Source organism: Balaenoptera acutorostrata, chromosome 19 (genome assembly GCF_949987535.1).
Source record: "Balaenoptera acutorostrata chromosome 19, mBalAcu1.1, whole genome shotgun sequence".
NCBI classification, from domain to species: Eukaryota; Metazoa; Chordata; class Mammalia; order Artiodactyla; family Balaenopteridae; genus Balaenoptera; species Balaenoptera acutorostrata.
In genome coordinates, this window is record NC_080082.1 from 53,931,563 (window position 1) to 53,950,007 (window position 18,445).

General features: G+C 49.7%; 2 protein-coding genes across 4 annotated transcripts in view; one reads left to right on the top strand and one right to left on the bottom strand.

Annotated features, from left to right (window-relative positions):
- Positions 1-808: 808 nt before the first annotated feature.
- BLVRB (biliverdin reductase B) lies at positions 809-16,488 on the bottom strand. Its single transcript, XM_007166808.3, has 5 exons — positions 16,293-16,488; positions 7,222-7,386; positions 6,999-7,088; positions 5,558-5,686; positions 809-1,056 (listed from the first exon to the last, which is right to left on the bottom strand). The coding sequence occupies exons 1-5, from the start codon at positions 16,369-16,371 to the stop codon at positions 899-901; spliced, it is 621 nt and encodes a 206-aa protein (XP_007166870.1). The 5' UTR covers positions 16,372-16,488; the 3' UTR covers positions 809-898.
- A 1,445-nt stretch (positions 16,489-17,933) lies between these two features.
- Positions 17,934-18,445, top strand: part of SPTBN4 (spectrin beta, non-erythrocytic 4) — a 74,215-nt gene continuing 73,703 nt past the window's right edge. For all 3 annotated transcript variants that reach the window (XR_009006172.1, XM_057534879.1, XM_057534880.1), the window contains exon 1: positions 17,934-18,013. The gene's annotated coding sequence lies outside the window, so the exon portion shown is untranslated. The remainder of the gene's footprint in view (positions 18,014-18,445) is intronic.

The following is an 18,445-nucleotide window of genomic DNA, read 5'->3' on the forward strand; positions in this document are numbered from 1 at the left end:
TCCAGGATATAGCCCTAGGCTTCCTTCTGGATGCCTCCCTCCCCTCCCCAACGAACTGTCCACTCAGGCTCCCTCCCGCCCACTCTCCCTTCTCTGCCTCTGGGCACCCCCTGGGTTCCCAGCCTCCACCCTTTGATCCTCTGACCCACCTTCACACAGTAGCCAAGGGAAGCTTTACAAAACACAAACCTGACTGTGTCCTCTCCCCACCTCTCCCCTGCTCCACTCCTTGCATAACACCTTAGACTAAAGCTTAAACTTTCTACAATGACCCTGGACAGTATAGTGTCCTTCAAACAGCCTCTTGGGGCTGATTGCTTCTCTCCTCTGAGCAAAGTGTTATTATCTGTAGGGGATAGATTTTAGTTCTTCAAAGGGGCCATGTGCTCTCCAGCCTCCTGGCCTTTGCTCATGTGGTATCTTCTGCCCAGAGTGCTATCACTCCTTAGAACCTTCTCCTGCCTCATTCTCACTAAACCAGGTTTCAGGTGGGACAGCCCCTCTTCCACAGAACCCTGTTCACTCCTCAAGCTGGGTCCCTCAGCCTTCTGTACTTCCTCTGTCAGAGTCCTGGCCACTCTGTGTTGTCACTGACAGGGGCAGGGCTGTCTTCCCCACTGGACTGTGAGATCTGTGAAGGCAGGGTCACCACTGGGTCCTCACAGTCACCACTGGGTCCCCAGCACAGGACCAAGCGAGGAAATGAATGAATGAATACCCAGAAAATCTCACACAGAGGCAGACAGAGACACTGAGACATCCAGATAGAGCCAGAGAGGGGAAGAGTCACAGAGATGGGTACTCTAAAAAAACTCGAAGCTCTTGGCTCAAGATTTATTGCTCCCTTCCTTTGTTCTCTATTTCCTGGGATGCTGTCCTCCTGGACGGGGCCAGAGCCCTAGTCGTACTGGTGGGAGGGGTAGGTGTTGTGCCCATTGTACTCATCGGTGGTAAGGCAGCGCAGCATGAAGTGGCCCAGGTCGTGTTTGGAGATGACCCTCGAGGGCCCTCGTCCATCCAGGGTCACTGAGTAGGCCCCAGTCAGCGGTTGGTCTCCTGCAAGGTAAAGACAAAGAGACTGGGTAAATCAGATGTCCTTTCCCCTCCTGCAACCAACATGTGATCACTTCAATGATCATCCCAGGGTGTCTACAGTGTGCCCAGCCCAGATGGTATAAGATGGTATAAGAGCCAACAATGTATGAAACCCTTCCCACGTGCAGGGCACTAATCTGTACCCTCTACTTCATTCACTCGCTAAGTGAGTTTTTTTTTTTTTTTGGCGCAGCATGCAGAACTTCCCTGACCAGGGATCAAACCCTCGCCCCCTGCAGTGGAAGCGCGGAGTCTTAACCACTGTACTACCAGGGAAGTCCCATTCGCCAAATTCTTATTGATGACTTATTAAATGTCAGGTGCTGGGCACCCTGAAAGGGACAAAACAGATATGAATCCCTGCCCTCAGCATGCAGACAGTCACTAGGAAAAGGCAACTAATAAGATAAGAAAGTAAAACAGACAATATGTTAGATGGTGAGAAATAAAGCAGAGAATGGGCTAGGGACTATTATTAATTCTATTTTACAAGTGGGCAAATTGAGTCGTGGAGAGAGGAAGTTATGTCCCATGGTTGCAAAGGGTGACTTCGCAGTGGCAAAGGCTACATTTGCTCTGTGCCCCCCTTGCCCTCCCCCACCATGACCTGGCTGTTACCAGGGCATCTAGCGCCTGCATTCTGACAGTGACCAACTTAACTTAGGGATCAAGTGCAGCATACCAGTGCAGAGACAACCTGGAATCATGTGCAATAAGAAACACACACTCTCACCCATATGGCAATCCTGCCAAAAATTTTTAATCTGAGTCTGTAAGAAAATAACTACAGAAATCCAGAACGTGGGATATTTTAAAAGACACCTGGGATATCAAAGTCCTACTGTATAGCACAGGGACTACAGTCAATGTCCTGGGATAAACCATAATGGAAAAGAATATTAGAAAGACTGTATATATATGTTAAAAAAACCCCAAAACACCAGGCCTGTTATGTTTCATGTTATGAAAAACATTAAAAAAAAAAAAAAAGGATATGGAGGATTGTTCCAGGTTAAATATGACACAGCGACTAAACACAACACACGATCCTGGACTGGATCCTGATTTTGAGGGGAGGGGGAGGTTGGAAGATATTTTTTGGCAGTTGGGGAAATCTTAATATGGGCTGGATACTAAATGATGTGGTAGAGTTAATGTCAATTCCCTTGGTGCGATAACAGTACTGTGGTTCATATCCCAATATTTCTTCTTGGAAGATGCCTATCAAGAGGTTCTAGGAGTAGAGTGTGCCGATGTCTGCAACCTACTTTCAAATGGTTCAGCCAAAAAAAAGAAAGAAAAAAAGAAATATATATAAATACACACTTATTTAAAAAATATATATACACTACATAGGAATTCACATATATACACATACACATTAGATGCATGCATAGATAGATAGATAGATAGACAGACAGATAGATAGATAGGGAAAGCAAAAAGGCCGAAATGTTAACAAGTGAACCTAGATGAAGGGTTTACGGGTATTCACAAACCTTTAATTTCTTTAACTTTTCTGGAGGTTTCAAAGTTTTCATACACGTACAAAAAAAGGACTGGGACTTCCCTCGTGGTCCAGTGGTAAAGAATCCGCCTTCCAATGCAGGGGACATGAGTTCCATCCCTGGTCGGGGAACTAAGATCCCACATGCCACAGCGCAACTAAGCCCGTGCGCCACAACTACTGAGCTCTCGCGCCTCAACGAGAGAGCCGGCGTGCTGCAAACTACAGAGCCCACGCGCCCCGGAGCCTGTGCGCCACAACTAGAGAAGAGAAAAAACCGGCAGGCCACAACTAGAGAGCAGCCCGAGCAGACCGCGCGCCGGAACGAAAAAGATCCCGCATGCCTCAACAAAGATCCCATGTGCCGCAACTAAGACCCGACGAAGCCAAAAAAAAAATAAGGAAAATAACTAAATAAAATAAATAAATATTCAAAAAAAGAAGAACTGAAAGAAAACAACTTTGTGTTAAATAATTTTTAGGCATGCTCTCTCTGGATATTCACTTCAAACCTGGGAGGTCAAGAAGTAATATCATGAACCCTGTTTACAGATGAGGAAACTGAGGCTCAGAAGCCACTGGCCTTAAGTCCACAAAGTGCTGGGGCTGAGACTTTGCCCGGCTTCTCCGCCATGCCGCTTCACCACTGATTCAGAGCTCAGGATTCTCGTCTCAACGAGAATCCTGAATTGAACCTCAATATTGAGCTTACTTGAACCTCTATAAGGTGTGCAGAGCTCGTCTTTCTCCAAGCAGAAGGCAGAGGGCACAGCAGAAGTGCTCATCCAGCAGGCAGGCAAACGTGCAGGAGATACAAGTGCCTGGCTCGGGCATCCGCACTGCGGTTCCCTCATCCCAGAATGTCGTCCCTTCCCCCAGACACTCACCTGATTCCCCCTGAGGGGAATCGTGGCCAGGCACACACTTCCTATGCAAGAGACATCATTTAGAATCCACCCTATATTCAGATTTCCCCAACTGCCAAAAAATATCTTCCGACCTCCCCCTCCCCTCAAACTCAGGATCCAGTTCAGTTGCCATGTCACCTTTAACCTGGAACAATCTTTTTCATAGCACGAAACATAACAGGCCTGGTGTCTGTTTTTTTTTTTTAAACATATATATATATATATATATATATATATATATATATATATATATATATATACACATTCTTTTCTAATATTCTTTTCCATTACGGTTTAGCCCAGGACATTGAATGTAGTCCCTGAGGGGGGAATCAGGTGAGTATCTGGGGGAAGGGCCATCTCCTTAGACAGCCTCTGCTTATAGCTGAGGCTTACTCTCTTCACCGAGTTTTTGTTTTGTTTTGTTTTTTGGCTGCGTTGGGTCTTTGTTGCTGTGCACGGGCTTTCTCTAGTTGTGGCGAGTGGGCTTCTCATTGCGGTGGCTTCTCTTGTTGCAGAGCACAGGCTCTAGGCGTGCGGGCTTCAGTAGTTGTGGCGCACGGGCTCAGTAGTTGTGGCGCAAGGGCTTAGTTGTTCCGTGGCTGGTCCGCGGCACGTGGGATCTTCCCAGACCAGGGATCCAACCCGTGTCCCCTGCATTGGCAGGCGGATTCTTAACCACTGCGCCACCAGGGAAGTTCCTTCACTGAACTTTATGGTTTCTTCATTCAGCGTAGCACGACCCAACAGTAATATAGATCATCTATTTCGTTTGTCTCCCCCGCTAGAAACGTAAGCCTCATGAGAGCAGAGACTGCATCATTGGTAGTTGTAATCGTGGCCAGGCACACACTTCCTATGCAAGAGACATTTGTAAATGCATCTCTCTCTCGGTCTGACTCTCTCTCTCTCGGTCCACTCTCTCTGTGGATTCCAGACCTGGGAGGGGAATAGAGGGTGTGGTTCCCTCCACAGCACCACCTGGAGGTGAGGCATCTTCCCCGGTATTAGCTCATGGGACAAATATTTACTGAGCACCTACTACATGCCAAGCCCTGTTCTAGGCACTAGGAACACAGCTGTAATCAAAACAAGACAAAATCTGTGCTTCCAACAAAACTTCAGACTTCAAAATTCTAATGTGGGAGACACACGCTAAGTAAGATAAAGAAAGAAACAAGGGACTTCCCTGGTGGTCCAGTGGTTAGGACTCCACGTTTCCACAGCAGGGGGCATGGGTTCAATCCCTGATCAGGGAACTAAGATCCTGCATGTTGCATGGTGTGGCCAAATAAATGAATAAATAAATGGGTTTAAAAAAAGAAAGAAAGAAAGAGACGATGTGAAGCATAAGTCTCTGTCCCTTGAATGTGGGGCAGCCCCAGTATAACTTGCTTCTTTTTTTTTTTTTAATATTTATTTATTTATGTATTTATTTTATTTGGCTGCGCCGGGTATTAGTTGCGGGATGCGGGATCTTTTTAGTTGCGGCATGCATGTGGGATCTAGTTCCCTGACCAGGGATCGAACCCGGGCCCCCTGCATTGGGAGCATGGAGTCTTAACCACTGGACCACCAGGGAAGTCCCATAACTTGCTTCTAATAAAGAGAATACAGCGGAAGCAGCCCTGAGAGATCTGACGCTAGGAAAGGCGGCGTGCAGGTGTTCCAGGGACAGACAGTCTGCACCTACCACGAGCCTTGTCATGAGGCTTCCTTCCACATGATTCTATTGCCAGCTACTGAGCAACGGCATGCGAGACCTCAGCAGGAAGTGCCCCCAGAGCCTAGACAGCTCCCAGTACTGAGAGAGCCATCACAAATGAGGGCTTTTGTTTTACGTTTTAAAATTTTGGTTAGTTTGTACAAGAGAGATAATTGAAAAGTATGTTAGAAAGGAGATACAAATCAAGCAGGAAAGAGGATGGAAATTGTGGGAGGAAGGTTTGCAATTTTCAACTGGCCAGGGAAGGCCCAGTGAATGTCGACAGAGGACAGGAGGGGGCAGGCTGGTGGTAACCCTGCAGCTGGGTCCCCACACACTCACCTATGTGTGGTGGCATCACAGCCACGTACTTCAGGCCCGACTCCTGCAGTATCTTGTGCATCCGGATATGGTCATCAGTCACATCCTGCAGTCTTGGGGGCACCTTGGACGGGTCCCACAGGAGGAAGGCTGGGGGGACACAGGGTAGGATCAGCCAAGGCTTGAGGACAGCCTGGCCAGGCCCATAGCCTGCAGGTCTCCTGCCAGGACCAACCCCTACGGGGGGCTCACTACTGCCCTCCAGTTTCTCCAGGCTTCTCACCCCACCTGCTCCTATCCACTGTTACCTCCTGCCTAGACCATGGCAGCAGCCTCCTCCCTGGTCTCCCTGCCCCTGCCCCCCACATTCTGTTCCCCCGGCACAGCCAGAGGGGTCAGACTCATCTGTGACCCTGTCTCACTCAGGGTAAAAGCAAAGGCCCCATCGGGTCCACGAGGCCCCACCTGACCTCACCACCCAACACTCTCCCCTTCACTCGCTCTGCTACAGCCACACTCCCTCCCACCTCGCAGCCTTTGCAAATGCTGACCTCTCTGCCTGGAGTGCCCTTATCCTCCCACTGCTCCCTCATGTCCCTTCCCTTTCCCGGGAGACAATGTGTGATGGAACAAAGGTGAGGAGTGTGGACCATGGAGACAGTCCGGTTCCACACCCCAGCTCTGCCAGCCACAGGCTGTGTGATCTCAGGTAAGGTGATGGGCCTCTCTGTGCCTCCACTCCCTTAGCTAGGAAGCAATAAGAACAGCTACTATTCACTGAGCACCTACTATGTTCCACTGTGAATATAAGTACTACTCAAAGGAGTTTTGAGAGGATTAAGTGGCATTCATCTGTAAGGCACTCCGATGGTGCCGAGCACACAATAAGAGCTCAATAAATGCTGTTAGCATTAACTGCTCCTGTTACACACTCCGCAGCCTTCCTTTCAGATTATTCCGGGCAACCATTCGTTTAATACCATCTCCTCATAAATTGGGAGCTCTGTGAGGGTAAAGACCTGGCCTGTGTATACACAGCTCTGTCATTTCCTCTATGCGGCCCTCTCCCTGACCCCTTTTCAGGATGAGTCAGGCACCCCTCTGGGCCCCCAGAGTCCTCCAGGCTTCCCCTATCCCGGCCCTGATCCCCCTGCCCATGCTCCCCCCGAATCCTGGCCTTGACCTCTCTGCCTGTGCTTCCCCCAACCCTGGCCCTGACTGGTCACTGTTTGATGATGGCTCTGTTGCCACTTCCCTCCTACTTGTGAGAACCATGAGCGCAGGGCCCAGGGCTGTATTGTGTCTCTGGCCTCATCCAGCAAGGTTCAGGCACTCAGGTGGTGCTCAATAAATACACAGTAACTTGGAGTGGCTCTAATGCCACCTTGTAGGAGCCCCTGGGCTGCCTGCCCAGTACCTACCCCCCACTCTTCAGCCCCACCCCTATGACCCCGCCACCCACCCGAGGTACAGGCCACGACCTTGTCCACGCCGTGGGCCTTCATGGCCACCACAATGTTCTGGGCACCTTCGGACATCACTGTGGTAGGACCTTAGAGGAGACAGAGAGTGGCTGTCACTGGTGGGCGGCGGCGGCGGTGGTGGCAGGGGCGGGGCTGGGGGCGGGGGTGGCGCTGGGGGCCGAGGTGCAGGGGTGGGCCGAGGGCAGAAGGGGGGCCCAGTACTGAGGTCATTGCCGGTGCCCAGCAGCACGATGACGGCGTCCTGCCCTGCCACAGTCTTGTCCACATCGGCCGCCTGCCGAACGTCACCCACTATCACGTGGGCCGGCTGGGGCCCCTCTGAGGGCAGCCTGGAGGTGTCCCGCACCAGCACTGTCACCTCATAGCCTGCAAAGAGGGGCAGAGAGGCAGGTCAGTCGGCTTGTGGGCTGGCACTCCCCGCCTCCAGGGGCTGGGTCCTGGAGGGTGCCGTGAACCCCCAAATCCATCCCGCAGGTCCCCTGTTCTGAGACAACGGTCTTCAAACATTTTCGCTGGCATACCCACAGTTGATATCCAGCTGGTTGTTAAAATAAGGTGATACCTTGATGTCGGTTCATAAATAACCTGCTCTGATGCCTCCAAGGGTCTCTTCTTCCCTTCACTCCCCACTCCTGCGACTTCTCCACCCTCCGGCAGCTAAAGGGTTAATGCCTGGCATCACACTGGTCTATGCCCCCCATCCATGGTCCTGGAGCAAGCTGAGGTACAGAGAAGGACATGAGCTGCCCAAAGGTTGTCCATCACTGGATTTGGTTCCCCAGGTCTTACTTCTGAAGGGCTGGGTCCTGTCTTAGTGGTTACTAAACAGTTTGAACATCACTTTGGCATGTCACCTCCCAAAAGAATTTTGGATAACTCTGTAACTCTGTGTCCCCTTTCTGACACATACCCTCCCTTTTAAAGTTTACAACCAACATATTTCTTCCTTTGTTTTAAATAATGGCAAAATATATCAATGTTTATGTGTATTGCAAAAAAAATAAAATTAGTAGTTGTAGTCTCTGTTATGGACTGAATGCTTGTGTCATATGCTGAATTCATATGCTGAAGCCCTAACCCCCAATGTGATGGTATTTGGAGATGGACCCTTTGGGAAGTAATTAGATTAGATGAGGTCATGAGGGTAGGGTCCCCATAATGGAATTAGTGTCCTTATAAGAAGAGGAAGACCAAGGCTCGCTCTCTCTCTCTCTACCATGTGAGAACACAGCAAGAAGGCGGCCATCTGCAAGCCAGGAAGAGGGCCCTCATCAGAAACCAAACCTGTTAGTACCTTGATCTTGAACTCTCCGCTCTCTAGAACTGTGAGAAATGTCTGTTGTGTAAGCAACCCGGTCTATGGCATTTTGTTATAGTGGCCTGAGCTGATGAAGACAGCCTCTAAATAGCATTCTCATGAAAAATGAGCCAGAGCTCGTTGAAGAAATGGCTGCTTGCTGGGCCACGCCAGGGAGAGGACAAGATGAGCCTGGAACATCTTATCTTGTACCTCCAGCTGGTAAGGTGGTGTTTAAAAAATGATGGGGTGATGTCAAGAGGACACAGAAGCCACTTGAAGGGGTTCCCACAAGGCAAATAGGGGGCAATATGATTTGTCCAGAAGAATACTGATGGCAAAGAATTGAAGTACATCAAATATACAAAAATCTGTGAGTTCATAATGATACTAAGAAACTTCATTGGTCATCATTGGTACCTATCAAAGGATGAATCCATTATTCTGAAAGTGATAAAGGAAAAGGGAAAACAACAAAATTGTTCCATTTCTCTCTCTCTCTCCCTTTTTTTTCGGCTGCGCCACACAGCTTGCGGGATTTTAGTTCCCTGACCAGGGATTGAACCCGGGCCCTTGGCAATGAAAGCACGGAGTCCTAACCACTGGACTGCCAGGGAACGCCACTGTTATATTTCTCTTATTTTTTTTTTTTAAATTTATTTTTTATTTTTGGCTGCGTTGAGTCTTCGTTGTGGTGCATGGGCTTCTCATTGCAGTGGCTTCTCTTGTTGCGGAGCACGGGCTCCAGGCGCACGGGCTTCAGCAGCTGTGGCTCGAGGGCTCTAGAGCACAGGCTCAGTAGCTGTGGCGCACGGGCTTAGTTGCTCTGAGGAATGTGGGATCTTCCCGGACCAGGGCTGGAACCCCTGTCCCCTGCATTGGCAGGCGGATTCTCAACCACTGCGCCACCAGGGAAGCCCTACATTTCTCTTGATAGCTGTCATCATATATGTAAAAAACAAATGATTAGAAATTTGTACACTCTGGGGCAGTGATAATGGTAATAATGATACATAATATTTAGCGAGCACTCACTATATGCCAGGTGCCAAATTCCTTACATTTATTAGCTTATTTAATCCTCAAAGCAACCCTGGGTTTGAATTCTGTCTGGCCCTACCACTAGCTAGCTGTGACACTGGGCAAATCACTTAACCTGTCTGGGCCTTAGGGCCTTCATTTGTAAAATGACACTAATAATAGTCTCTACCTTATAGGGTTATTGTGGGTTTAAATAACATTTCTTTTTTTTTTTTTGGCCGCGCCACGCAGCTTGCAGGAACTTAGTTCCCTGACCAGGTATTGAACCCAGGGCCACAGCAGTGAAGACGCCGAGTCCTAACCACTAGAGACCACCAGCGAACTCCCTAAATAATATTTCTAAAAGTTTAATGTAGTTGGTTGATTTTTTTTTAAATTTTTATTTATTTATTTAGTTAGTTAGTTTTGGCTGTGTTGGGTCTTCATTTCTGTGCTAGGGCTTTCTCTAGTTGCGGCTAGCAGGGGCCACTCTTCATGGCAGTGCGCGGGCCTCTCACTATCGCGGCCTCTCTTGTTGCGGAGCACAGGCTCCAGACGTGCAGGCTCAGTAGCTGTGGCTCATGGGCCTAGTTGCTCCGTGGCATGTGGGATCCTCCCAGACCAGGGCTCGAACCCGAGTCCCCTGCATTGGCAGGCAGACTCTCAACCACTGCGCCACCAGGGAAGCCCAGTTGGTTGATTTTTTTTTTTTTTTTTTTTTTTTTTTAAAGGATTTTCTTATTTATTTATTTATTTATTTATTTTTGGCTGTGTTGGGTCTTCGGTTCGTGCGAGGGCTTTCTCCAGTTGCGGCAAGCGGGGGCCACTCTTCACCGCGGTGCGGGGACCGCTCTTCATCGCGGTGCGCGGGCCTTTCTCCATCGCGGCCCCTCCCGTCGCGGGGCACAGGCTCCAGACGCGCAGGCTCAGCAATTGTGGCTCACGGGCCCAGCCGCTCCGCGGCATGTGGGATCCTCCCAGACCAGGGCTCGAACCCGTGTCCCCTGCATTAGCAGGCAGATTCTCAACCACTGCGCCACCAGGGAAGCCCCAGTTGGTTGATTTTTGACAAGGGTGCCAAGACGATTCAATGGGGCAAGTACAGTCTTTTCAACAAATGATGCGGGGACAACTTGATATCCATATGTAAAAGAATGAAGTTGGATCCCTATTACCTCACACCATATACAAAAATTAACTCAAAATGATCAAAGACCTAAATGTAAGTGCTAAAACTATAAAAATCTTAGAAGAGGGCTTCCCTGGTGGTACAGTGGTTAAGAATCCACCTGCCAATGCAGGGGACACGGGTTCGAGCCCTGGTCCGGGAAGATCCCACATGCCGAGGAGCAACTAAGCCCATGTGCCACAACTACTGAGCCTGTGAGACAAAACCACTGAAGCCTGCGCGCCTAAAGCTCGTGCTCCGTAACAAGAGAAGCCACCGCAATGAGAAGCCTGTGCACCTCAACGAAGAGTAGCCCCTGCTCGCTGCAACTAGAGAAAGCCCACGTGCAGCAACAAAGACCCAACACAGCCCAAAATAAATAGAATAAAATAAATTAATTTAAAAAAATCTTAAAAGAAAACATAGGCATAAATCTTTGCGTCTTTGGATTAGGCAATGGTTTCCTAGCTATGACACCAAAAGCACACGCAACAGAAGAAAAAATAGATACACTGCACGTCATCAAAATTAAAAATTTTTGTGCTTCCAAGGACACTATCAAGAAAGTGAAAAGACAACACACAAAATGGGAGAAAAATTTTGCAAATCATATATCTGATAAGAGACTTGTATTTAGAATATATAAAGAACACCTACAACTTGATAATAAAAGATGAATATTAAAAGCTGGGCAAGGACTTCCCTGGTGGTCCAGTGGGTAAGACTCCACACTCCCAATGCAGGGGGCCCGGGTTCAATCCTTGATCTGGGAACTAGATCCCGCAAGCCGCAACTAAGAGTTCGCATGTTGCAACTAAGAAGTCCGCATGCTGCAACTAAAAGATTCCACGTGCCACAACCAAAAAAATAAATAAATAAAGATCCTGCATGCCTCAACGAAGATCCTGCATGCTGCAACTAAGACCCAGCACAGCCTAAATAAATAAATTAATTAATTAAATTTAAAAAAAACAAATAAAAGCTGGGCAAAAGATCTGAATAGACATTTCTCCAAAGAGGTTATACAAATGGCCAATAAAAACATGAAAAGATACTCAATATCATTAGCCATCAGGGAAATGCAAATCAAAACCACAGCAAGATCCCATTTCATACCCACTAGGATGGCCATAATCAAAAAGACATAATAAATGTTGATGTGCATGTGGGGAAACAGGAACCCTCATACACTGCTGATGGGAATGTTGAATGATACACCTGCTTTGGAAGATAATCTGGCAGTTCCTCAGAAGGTTAAACATATTGTTACCACGTGACCCAGCATTTCCACTCCTAAGTATATGCCAAAGAGAAATGAAAACATCTGTTCACACAAAACTCATACGTGGATGTTCATAGAGCCATTACTCATAGCCAAAAAGTGGAAACAACCCAAATTCCATCAACTGAATGGGTAAATAAAATGTGGTATATCTAAACAATGTAATGGTATTCAACAATAAAAAGAAATGATACACATGCTACGATATGGATGAACTTTGAAAAAACAATTTTTTTGCTAAGTGAAGGAAGCCAGTCATAAAGAGCCACATAGTGTATGATTCCATTTATAGGAAAGGTTCAGAACAGGCAAATCCATATAAACAAAAAGCAGGTGAGTGGTTGCCTAGGGCTGGGGAAGGGGTTGAGCAGGAAAATGGGGAGTGACTTCTAAGGGTTTCTTTTGGTGGTGATGAAAATGTTCTAAACTGATTGTGGTGAGGTTTGCACGAGTCTGTGAATATGCTAAAAACCACTGAAATGTATACTTTAAATGGGTGAATTGTACGGTATGTGAATGATATCTTAAAAAAGCTGCTATTTAAAAAATGCAAAACGAAAACAAATGAAAAGATTAGAAGAGTGTCTGGCACAGGAAAGAGCACTATATGGGTGTTGGTTGTTACTATACTTTTTCACCATCTCACAATTTTTTTTCCCATCCTGGTCTAGTATTCCCTGGGCTCCTGGCCTCTCTCAACCCCTCCAACCCATATTTCACATGGTAGCCAGGTAGAGCTTTCCACTGTTATATCAAAGTGCCCTTGGCTCAGATCCCTCCCCGGACCCCCCCAGTGCCCTGAGATAGCCATGTTCCTTATGACAGACTTCAAGGCCCCCCAGGATATGGCCTCTCCTCTCTCACCTGTGCTAGAGCCATGGCCCTTTTCACACACTGAACTTCTTTCAGTTCCTCAAATGCATCCTGCTGTTTCCTGTCTCCTGGCCTTTGCACGTGCCCCTCTGCCTGGAGCACCCTTACCCTCTTTCCCCAGAACCCCCAGCCAATTGTGCTTCCTCTGTCATGGCCCTACTTATGCTGACCTGGAATCAAGCAAGGGCCCTGTGGGTCCAGGGACTGTGACATATTCGCCACCATCTCCCTGACTTTTATATCAACACAAAAGCACATGATATACTGTCCCACGGACCTGGGTTCGAACTCTGGCTCCACCTCTTTTATTTTTGGCCGAGCCGGGCATGTGGGATCTTAGTTCCCTGACCAGGGATCGAACCTGTGCCCCATGCAGTGGAAGTGCGGAGTCTTAACCACTGGACCACAAGGGAAGTCCGAGCTCCACCTCTTACTGGCTGAGGAACCTCAGGAAACGCCTTCCCTGACTGGCCCTCAGTCTCCTCTCTAAAGTGAAAATCACAATCCCTAGCATCCCCATCCTGTGTGACCACCTTTCATAAGGGAATAACACCTGTGCTGCCCTCACACACATCGGGGAGCAATGGGAGCTTTCATGATGCCACCGCAGGTACTTGTTAATTACCACTGTATTAGTTAAAACGGACCCTAGTAAATCGTGGGTATTTTGGAGGAGAAACGTTCTCACGGACAGTGAGAGCTCTGACACAGGCCCAGCACAAGAGTGCCTGTTAATGGTACATTATTGGTGATTAGTGACATTTATTGAGGGCCTCCTAGGGAATTCCCTGGCAGTCCAGTGGTTAGGATTCCACAGTCTCACTGCTGAGGGCCCAGGTTCAATCTTCAATCCCTGGTCGGGGAACTAAGATCTCACAGGCTGTGTGGCACAGCCAAAAAAAAAAAAAAGAGAGAGCCTCCTATGTGCCAAGTGCTGTGCTAAGCTCTTTCTGCAGATGAATGACGTTTTTTTCCAAAAATTTTAACACAACCCACATTTAAATTTTAATAGCAACATGTGGCTAGTGGCTACCACACCAAACTATAGTGTTAGAATTCACAAATTTTGCCCTTTACAAAGAACGAGAGCATTTGTAGGTTATTTATAAACATTTCTTTTTCTTTCTTTCTTTTCTTTCTTTTTTTTGTTTAACAAATCCCTTACTTTATTTATCTTTTTCTGTTAATTTTTAATTTTGAAATAAATTCAGACCTCTAGGAAGGTTGCAAGACCTAGATTCTCATATTTGCTTTATCTTTCTCTCTGTGTATATATAAAATATACACATAACATGTATAATTATATATGTGTATAAAGTTTTTTCCTAACGATGTGAGAGTCAGTTGTAGAGATCATGCCCCTTTTAAGCTTTTTTGATCTCAACCCTCCATACGATATAGATTTCACTTCCAAACCCAGTATACACAAACCCATACATATATAATTGAAATAAAAGTTTCATAAAACCAATATTTAACATGTGATACATTCTGACACTGTTGTGACCAATTAAATATATTTCAGAACTCATTATGACCCACAGTTTGAAAAGCCCCAGATTGCAACAACCCCACAAAGTAGGTTGTATTATATGCCCATTTTGAGGATGGGGAAACTAAGGCAATTTTAGGTAATTGGGCCAGGATCACACAACTATAATCTGAGTTCTCTCAGCCAAGGAGTGCTATTGAGCACCAGCTGTATGCTGGACACGGTTCTAAGCATTTTCCATATATTGTAATATCTCATTTAATCATCACAAGAACCCCAGGTCGAGTTCTACTAGTTTCATCCTCACTTTACAGTATCTAGGTACACAGATGACAAGGCACTTGACCACACAGTTGTTAAGTGGCAGAGCTGGGGTTTGGAATGCAGACACACAGGCACCAGAGTCTGTGCCTGTCAGGACTCAGTCCTACAGAATCACTGAGGTAAAGAAAAGCCGAGCTCATTCAAGCCCTTCCTTTTTCTGATGGCAACAGCGAGGCTCAGGTTCACTGTGGCTCTGAAGAGAGCTGTCAGAGCCACAGTGAGAAGCCGGGGACTCCCCTAGGCCTCAACGCTCCACACCCACAGGTGCAGTCCCAGCTGTGACCAGCTGGGACCAGGACTGAGAGAAAGGTAGTCACATGGGAATCCAGCTCCTCAGGGTGACTCAGCAACTCTCAACTTCTCCCTCTTACTTCCTCCCCAGGAAATGTTTACCAGTAAATTCGTTTCTCCTGTCCCTACGAGCCAAGATCCTCACTAGGTCTTCCCAGGGAGGGGGAGAGCAGTGGGCCGAATGGGGAACTTTCAGGCAGAGTCCCTTGAAGGCAGAGCTGGGCTAGGAGACGGCTGAGAGTGGGATCCTGGCGGCCTCCACCCTTTTGGGGCAACCAGATAGTCAATATCTTCAGAGTCACCAAGGCCAGCAAGGGTGGGGCGCTATATCTGGAAGTGTCAGGCTCCCATGAGGGTTGGTGAAGTCTGGACGGTGGGGGCAGGGTACTGCTGCATGATACTGATCCCCTTTCTTGCCCCCTTTCCTGGGGCAACTGCAAATTTTCAGCACTCATTGACTTTCCCGGGACCCGTGTGCTCAAGTCTTCACCCCTGTCTCCGTGATCTTCTTTCCATTAGGTGTTCACAGCAACCCATCCCTCAGCCTTTTCAACTTTAAGCCTTGGTGCCCAAACCAAGAGCCGGTGGACTTTTGGCAGTTAAGAGCAAGCACCGGTGGGACTTCCCTGGTGGCGCAGTGGTTAAGAATCTGCCTGCCAATGCAGGGGACACGGGTTCGAGCCCTGGTCTGGGAGGATCCCACATGTGGCGGAGCAACTAAGCCCGTGCGCCACAACTACTGAGCCTGCACTCTACAGCCCACAAGCCACAACTATTGAGCCCACGTGCTGCAACTACTGAAGCTCGCACGCCTAGAGCCCATGCTACGCAACAAGAGAAGCCACCTCAATGAGAAGCTCGCGCACCATGACGAAGAGTAGCCCCGCTCTCTGAAACTAGAGAAAGCCCGCGCGCAGCAGCAACGAAGACCCAACGCAGCCAAAAGTAAATAAATAAATAAAATGTGGGGGGAAAAAAAAGACCCATTGGTGGTCTCAATAAAAACAAACAAACAAACAAAGAACAAGCACTGGGTACAAATTCCAGCACTGCCACTTTCCAGCTATGTGACATTGGGCAGATCATTCAGTGGGCCTCAGTTTTCTCTCCTGCCAAATGAGGTGATACTAGTTCCCGCCCGACATGAGTGCTGTGCGGATTTAACACGTGCTAAGAGAGGACAGTGCTGGGAGGCCAGCCCAATGCCTGGCTTAGTTAAGCCCTTGCTGGGTGTGCAACCACCAGCACCACAATAACAACTACATTTCGTCAGAGCACTGGATTTAAACCTGTCACTACAGTCCCCCAGCCTCCTAGGGCCAATACCTGTTCCTTGGGCTCACATAAAATTGGACCTCACAGCGTCCCCCGTTTCTGCCCCCCGTGGCCACCTGTTTTGCCCCCCTAGGTCCTCACACACTAAGGCACTGATGGCCCCAACCAGCCTCGGTCCGACCCCATGATGCCACTTCCTAAAGTTCCGTCTGTGCACCCCGTGACACCACCTGCCCGCCCCAGCTCATGCCTGCTTGCACCGCCTGCGCCAGGGTGGTGAGCCCGGTCCTGCCGGTGGCGCCGAAGATGGCAATCTTCTTGACGGTCATGCTGCGGGGTCGTGAGGGTGCGAGGCCGCGGAGTCGCAGGACACGCGGGAACCGACTGGCTGCTAGGCCTCGCTCTCCGTCCTTTCCTAGCGGGAGAGACGGGGCGGGGCCGCTCAGAGGGCCACGCCTCAGCCAGCCTCCTGCCCCAGACTCCGGCCGAGGGGCGGGGCCATAAGGCCACGCCTCTTGTTAAGAACGGGGTGGGCGGGGCGGGAGTCGGCTCGCCTACGCCTGCGGCCCAGCACTGCCTTCCAGCCCGCCACTTAGACTGGGAGGCGTGGCCGTATCTGGCGGTCTACGGCGGTGAACCCAGTGCCCCGCCTCCGAGCTCTAAACTCCCAGGGCGGGGCGGGGCGAGCGCGGGCCACACCCACATCTGTCTCCTTAGGCTGATCTGGGACTCACACTACGCCCCAAGGCCTCCTCTAGGCTACAAGGGGAAAAAGTGAGGGAGGACAGTGTGGGTGTGTGGGTGTGACACTGTGTAACTGCGTGTCTATGTGCCCGTGTGGCCCTGTGTGACTGTGAATAACGCCAAGGGAGAGCATGATTGTGGGTGATACCATGTGCCATTCTCTGCGTAAAACACCGTATTACAGTATGAGACACCACGTGTGGAAGACATTGATAAGACTGAGACCTTGTGGTGACACTGGGTGACAGTGTGTCAGTCTGTGATGCTGTATGCATCCATGCCGCTGGGGGATATGGTGTGAGTGTGGGACATGTGTGAGTTGTGTTATATGGGAGTGTGTGACTCTGTTAGACAGTGTGGGACACTGCGTGTGTCATGTAAGTTGTGTGACAACGTGCCATCATTTGAGTGTGGCTCTGGGTGTTGACTGTTGTTGTGGTGCTATTTGTGACCTGTGACTGTGTGATGTGTAAGTGGGTGACAGTGCAGGATGTATGACCCCCATGTGAGTGTGTAAGGGCTGTAACAAGTTTGAGTGTGTAAAAGTGTGTGATGCTGTGTGATAGTGAAGCTGTGTGTGATGTGTGAGTATATGACACTCTTTGTGACCTCATGGAGGTGTGCAACAGTGTGTGGCATATGTGTGCTTGTGTATGACACCGCGTGAATGGTGGTGACAGTATTTGAGTGTTTTACAGTGTGTGACGCTGTCGGGCCCTGTTCCAGGGCGGGACGTCGTGTGAGCTTATGACTGCGTGAGACGGTTTGAATATTTGACCCTGTGTGACCCCATGTGAGGGGGTGGCAGTGCGAGTGTGTGGATGTGGATAATGTCTGTGACGCTGTAGGTGACCCCGTGTGTGTGTGTGGCAGTGTGGGACTGTGTGACCCCGTGAGAGTGTGGACTGTGTGTGACGCTATCTCGGGCCCCTGCAGCTGTGTATCACACACCGTGGCCGGGTGTGTGACCGCGCGTGGGCCGGCGCTGCAGGCGGCCGGGGTTAGCGGAGGACCGCGGGCGGGAGGGGGTCCCGGGGGCGCGCCGAGCGCGGCGGCCGCGCGAGCGGGAGGAGGCGCGCCGGCGGCCGCGGCGCATGCGGATCTGGCCGAGCGGCTGGGCCGGTGGGGCCGAGCAGAGACTGCCAGACCGGGCCGTGGACGCCGACAGGGAGGGCGGTCGGGCACGGTCAGCAGCGGGGACAGCGGCACCGGCGGCCGCGGGCCCAGGTGAGCGGCTTGGGGATGGATAGCCCCTCCCTCCAGCATCTTCCCAACTGCCCTAGCATCCCTCCCCCGCGCGCCTTGGGCATGGCCTGAGCCCCGAGGGTCCCCCCGGCTGGGGGAGGCGGAGCGTCGAGGGCAGAATCAGCTCCCATCCCTCAACCCAGTCCAGCCTCCGCGCCATGCGTGGGTCTTTCATCCAAGCCTTGTCCTTCCCAGGCCCCTCTCCTTGGGAACGGTGACTAGACTGCAGGGAGACAGAGACGCGGCCTTGGAAGGGTTAAAGCATCCTATCTCAGGTCCCATCCCCAGCCTCGCCCGGCCAACCTTTCCTGGAGTCTGCAGGACACCCCCTTCCACCTCCGCCACCACCTTCTCCCTTCCTTCTCCCGTTGAATCACGTAATGGCCAGGGCTGTTCCACCACCAGACTGCCTGA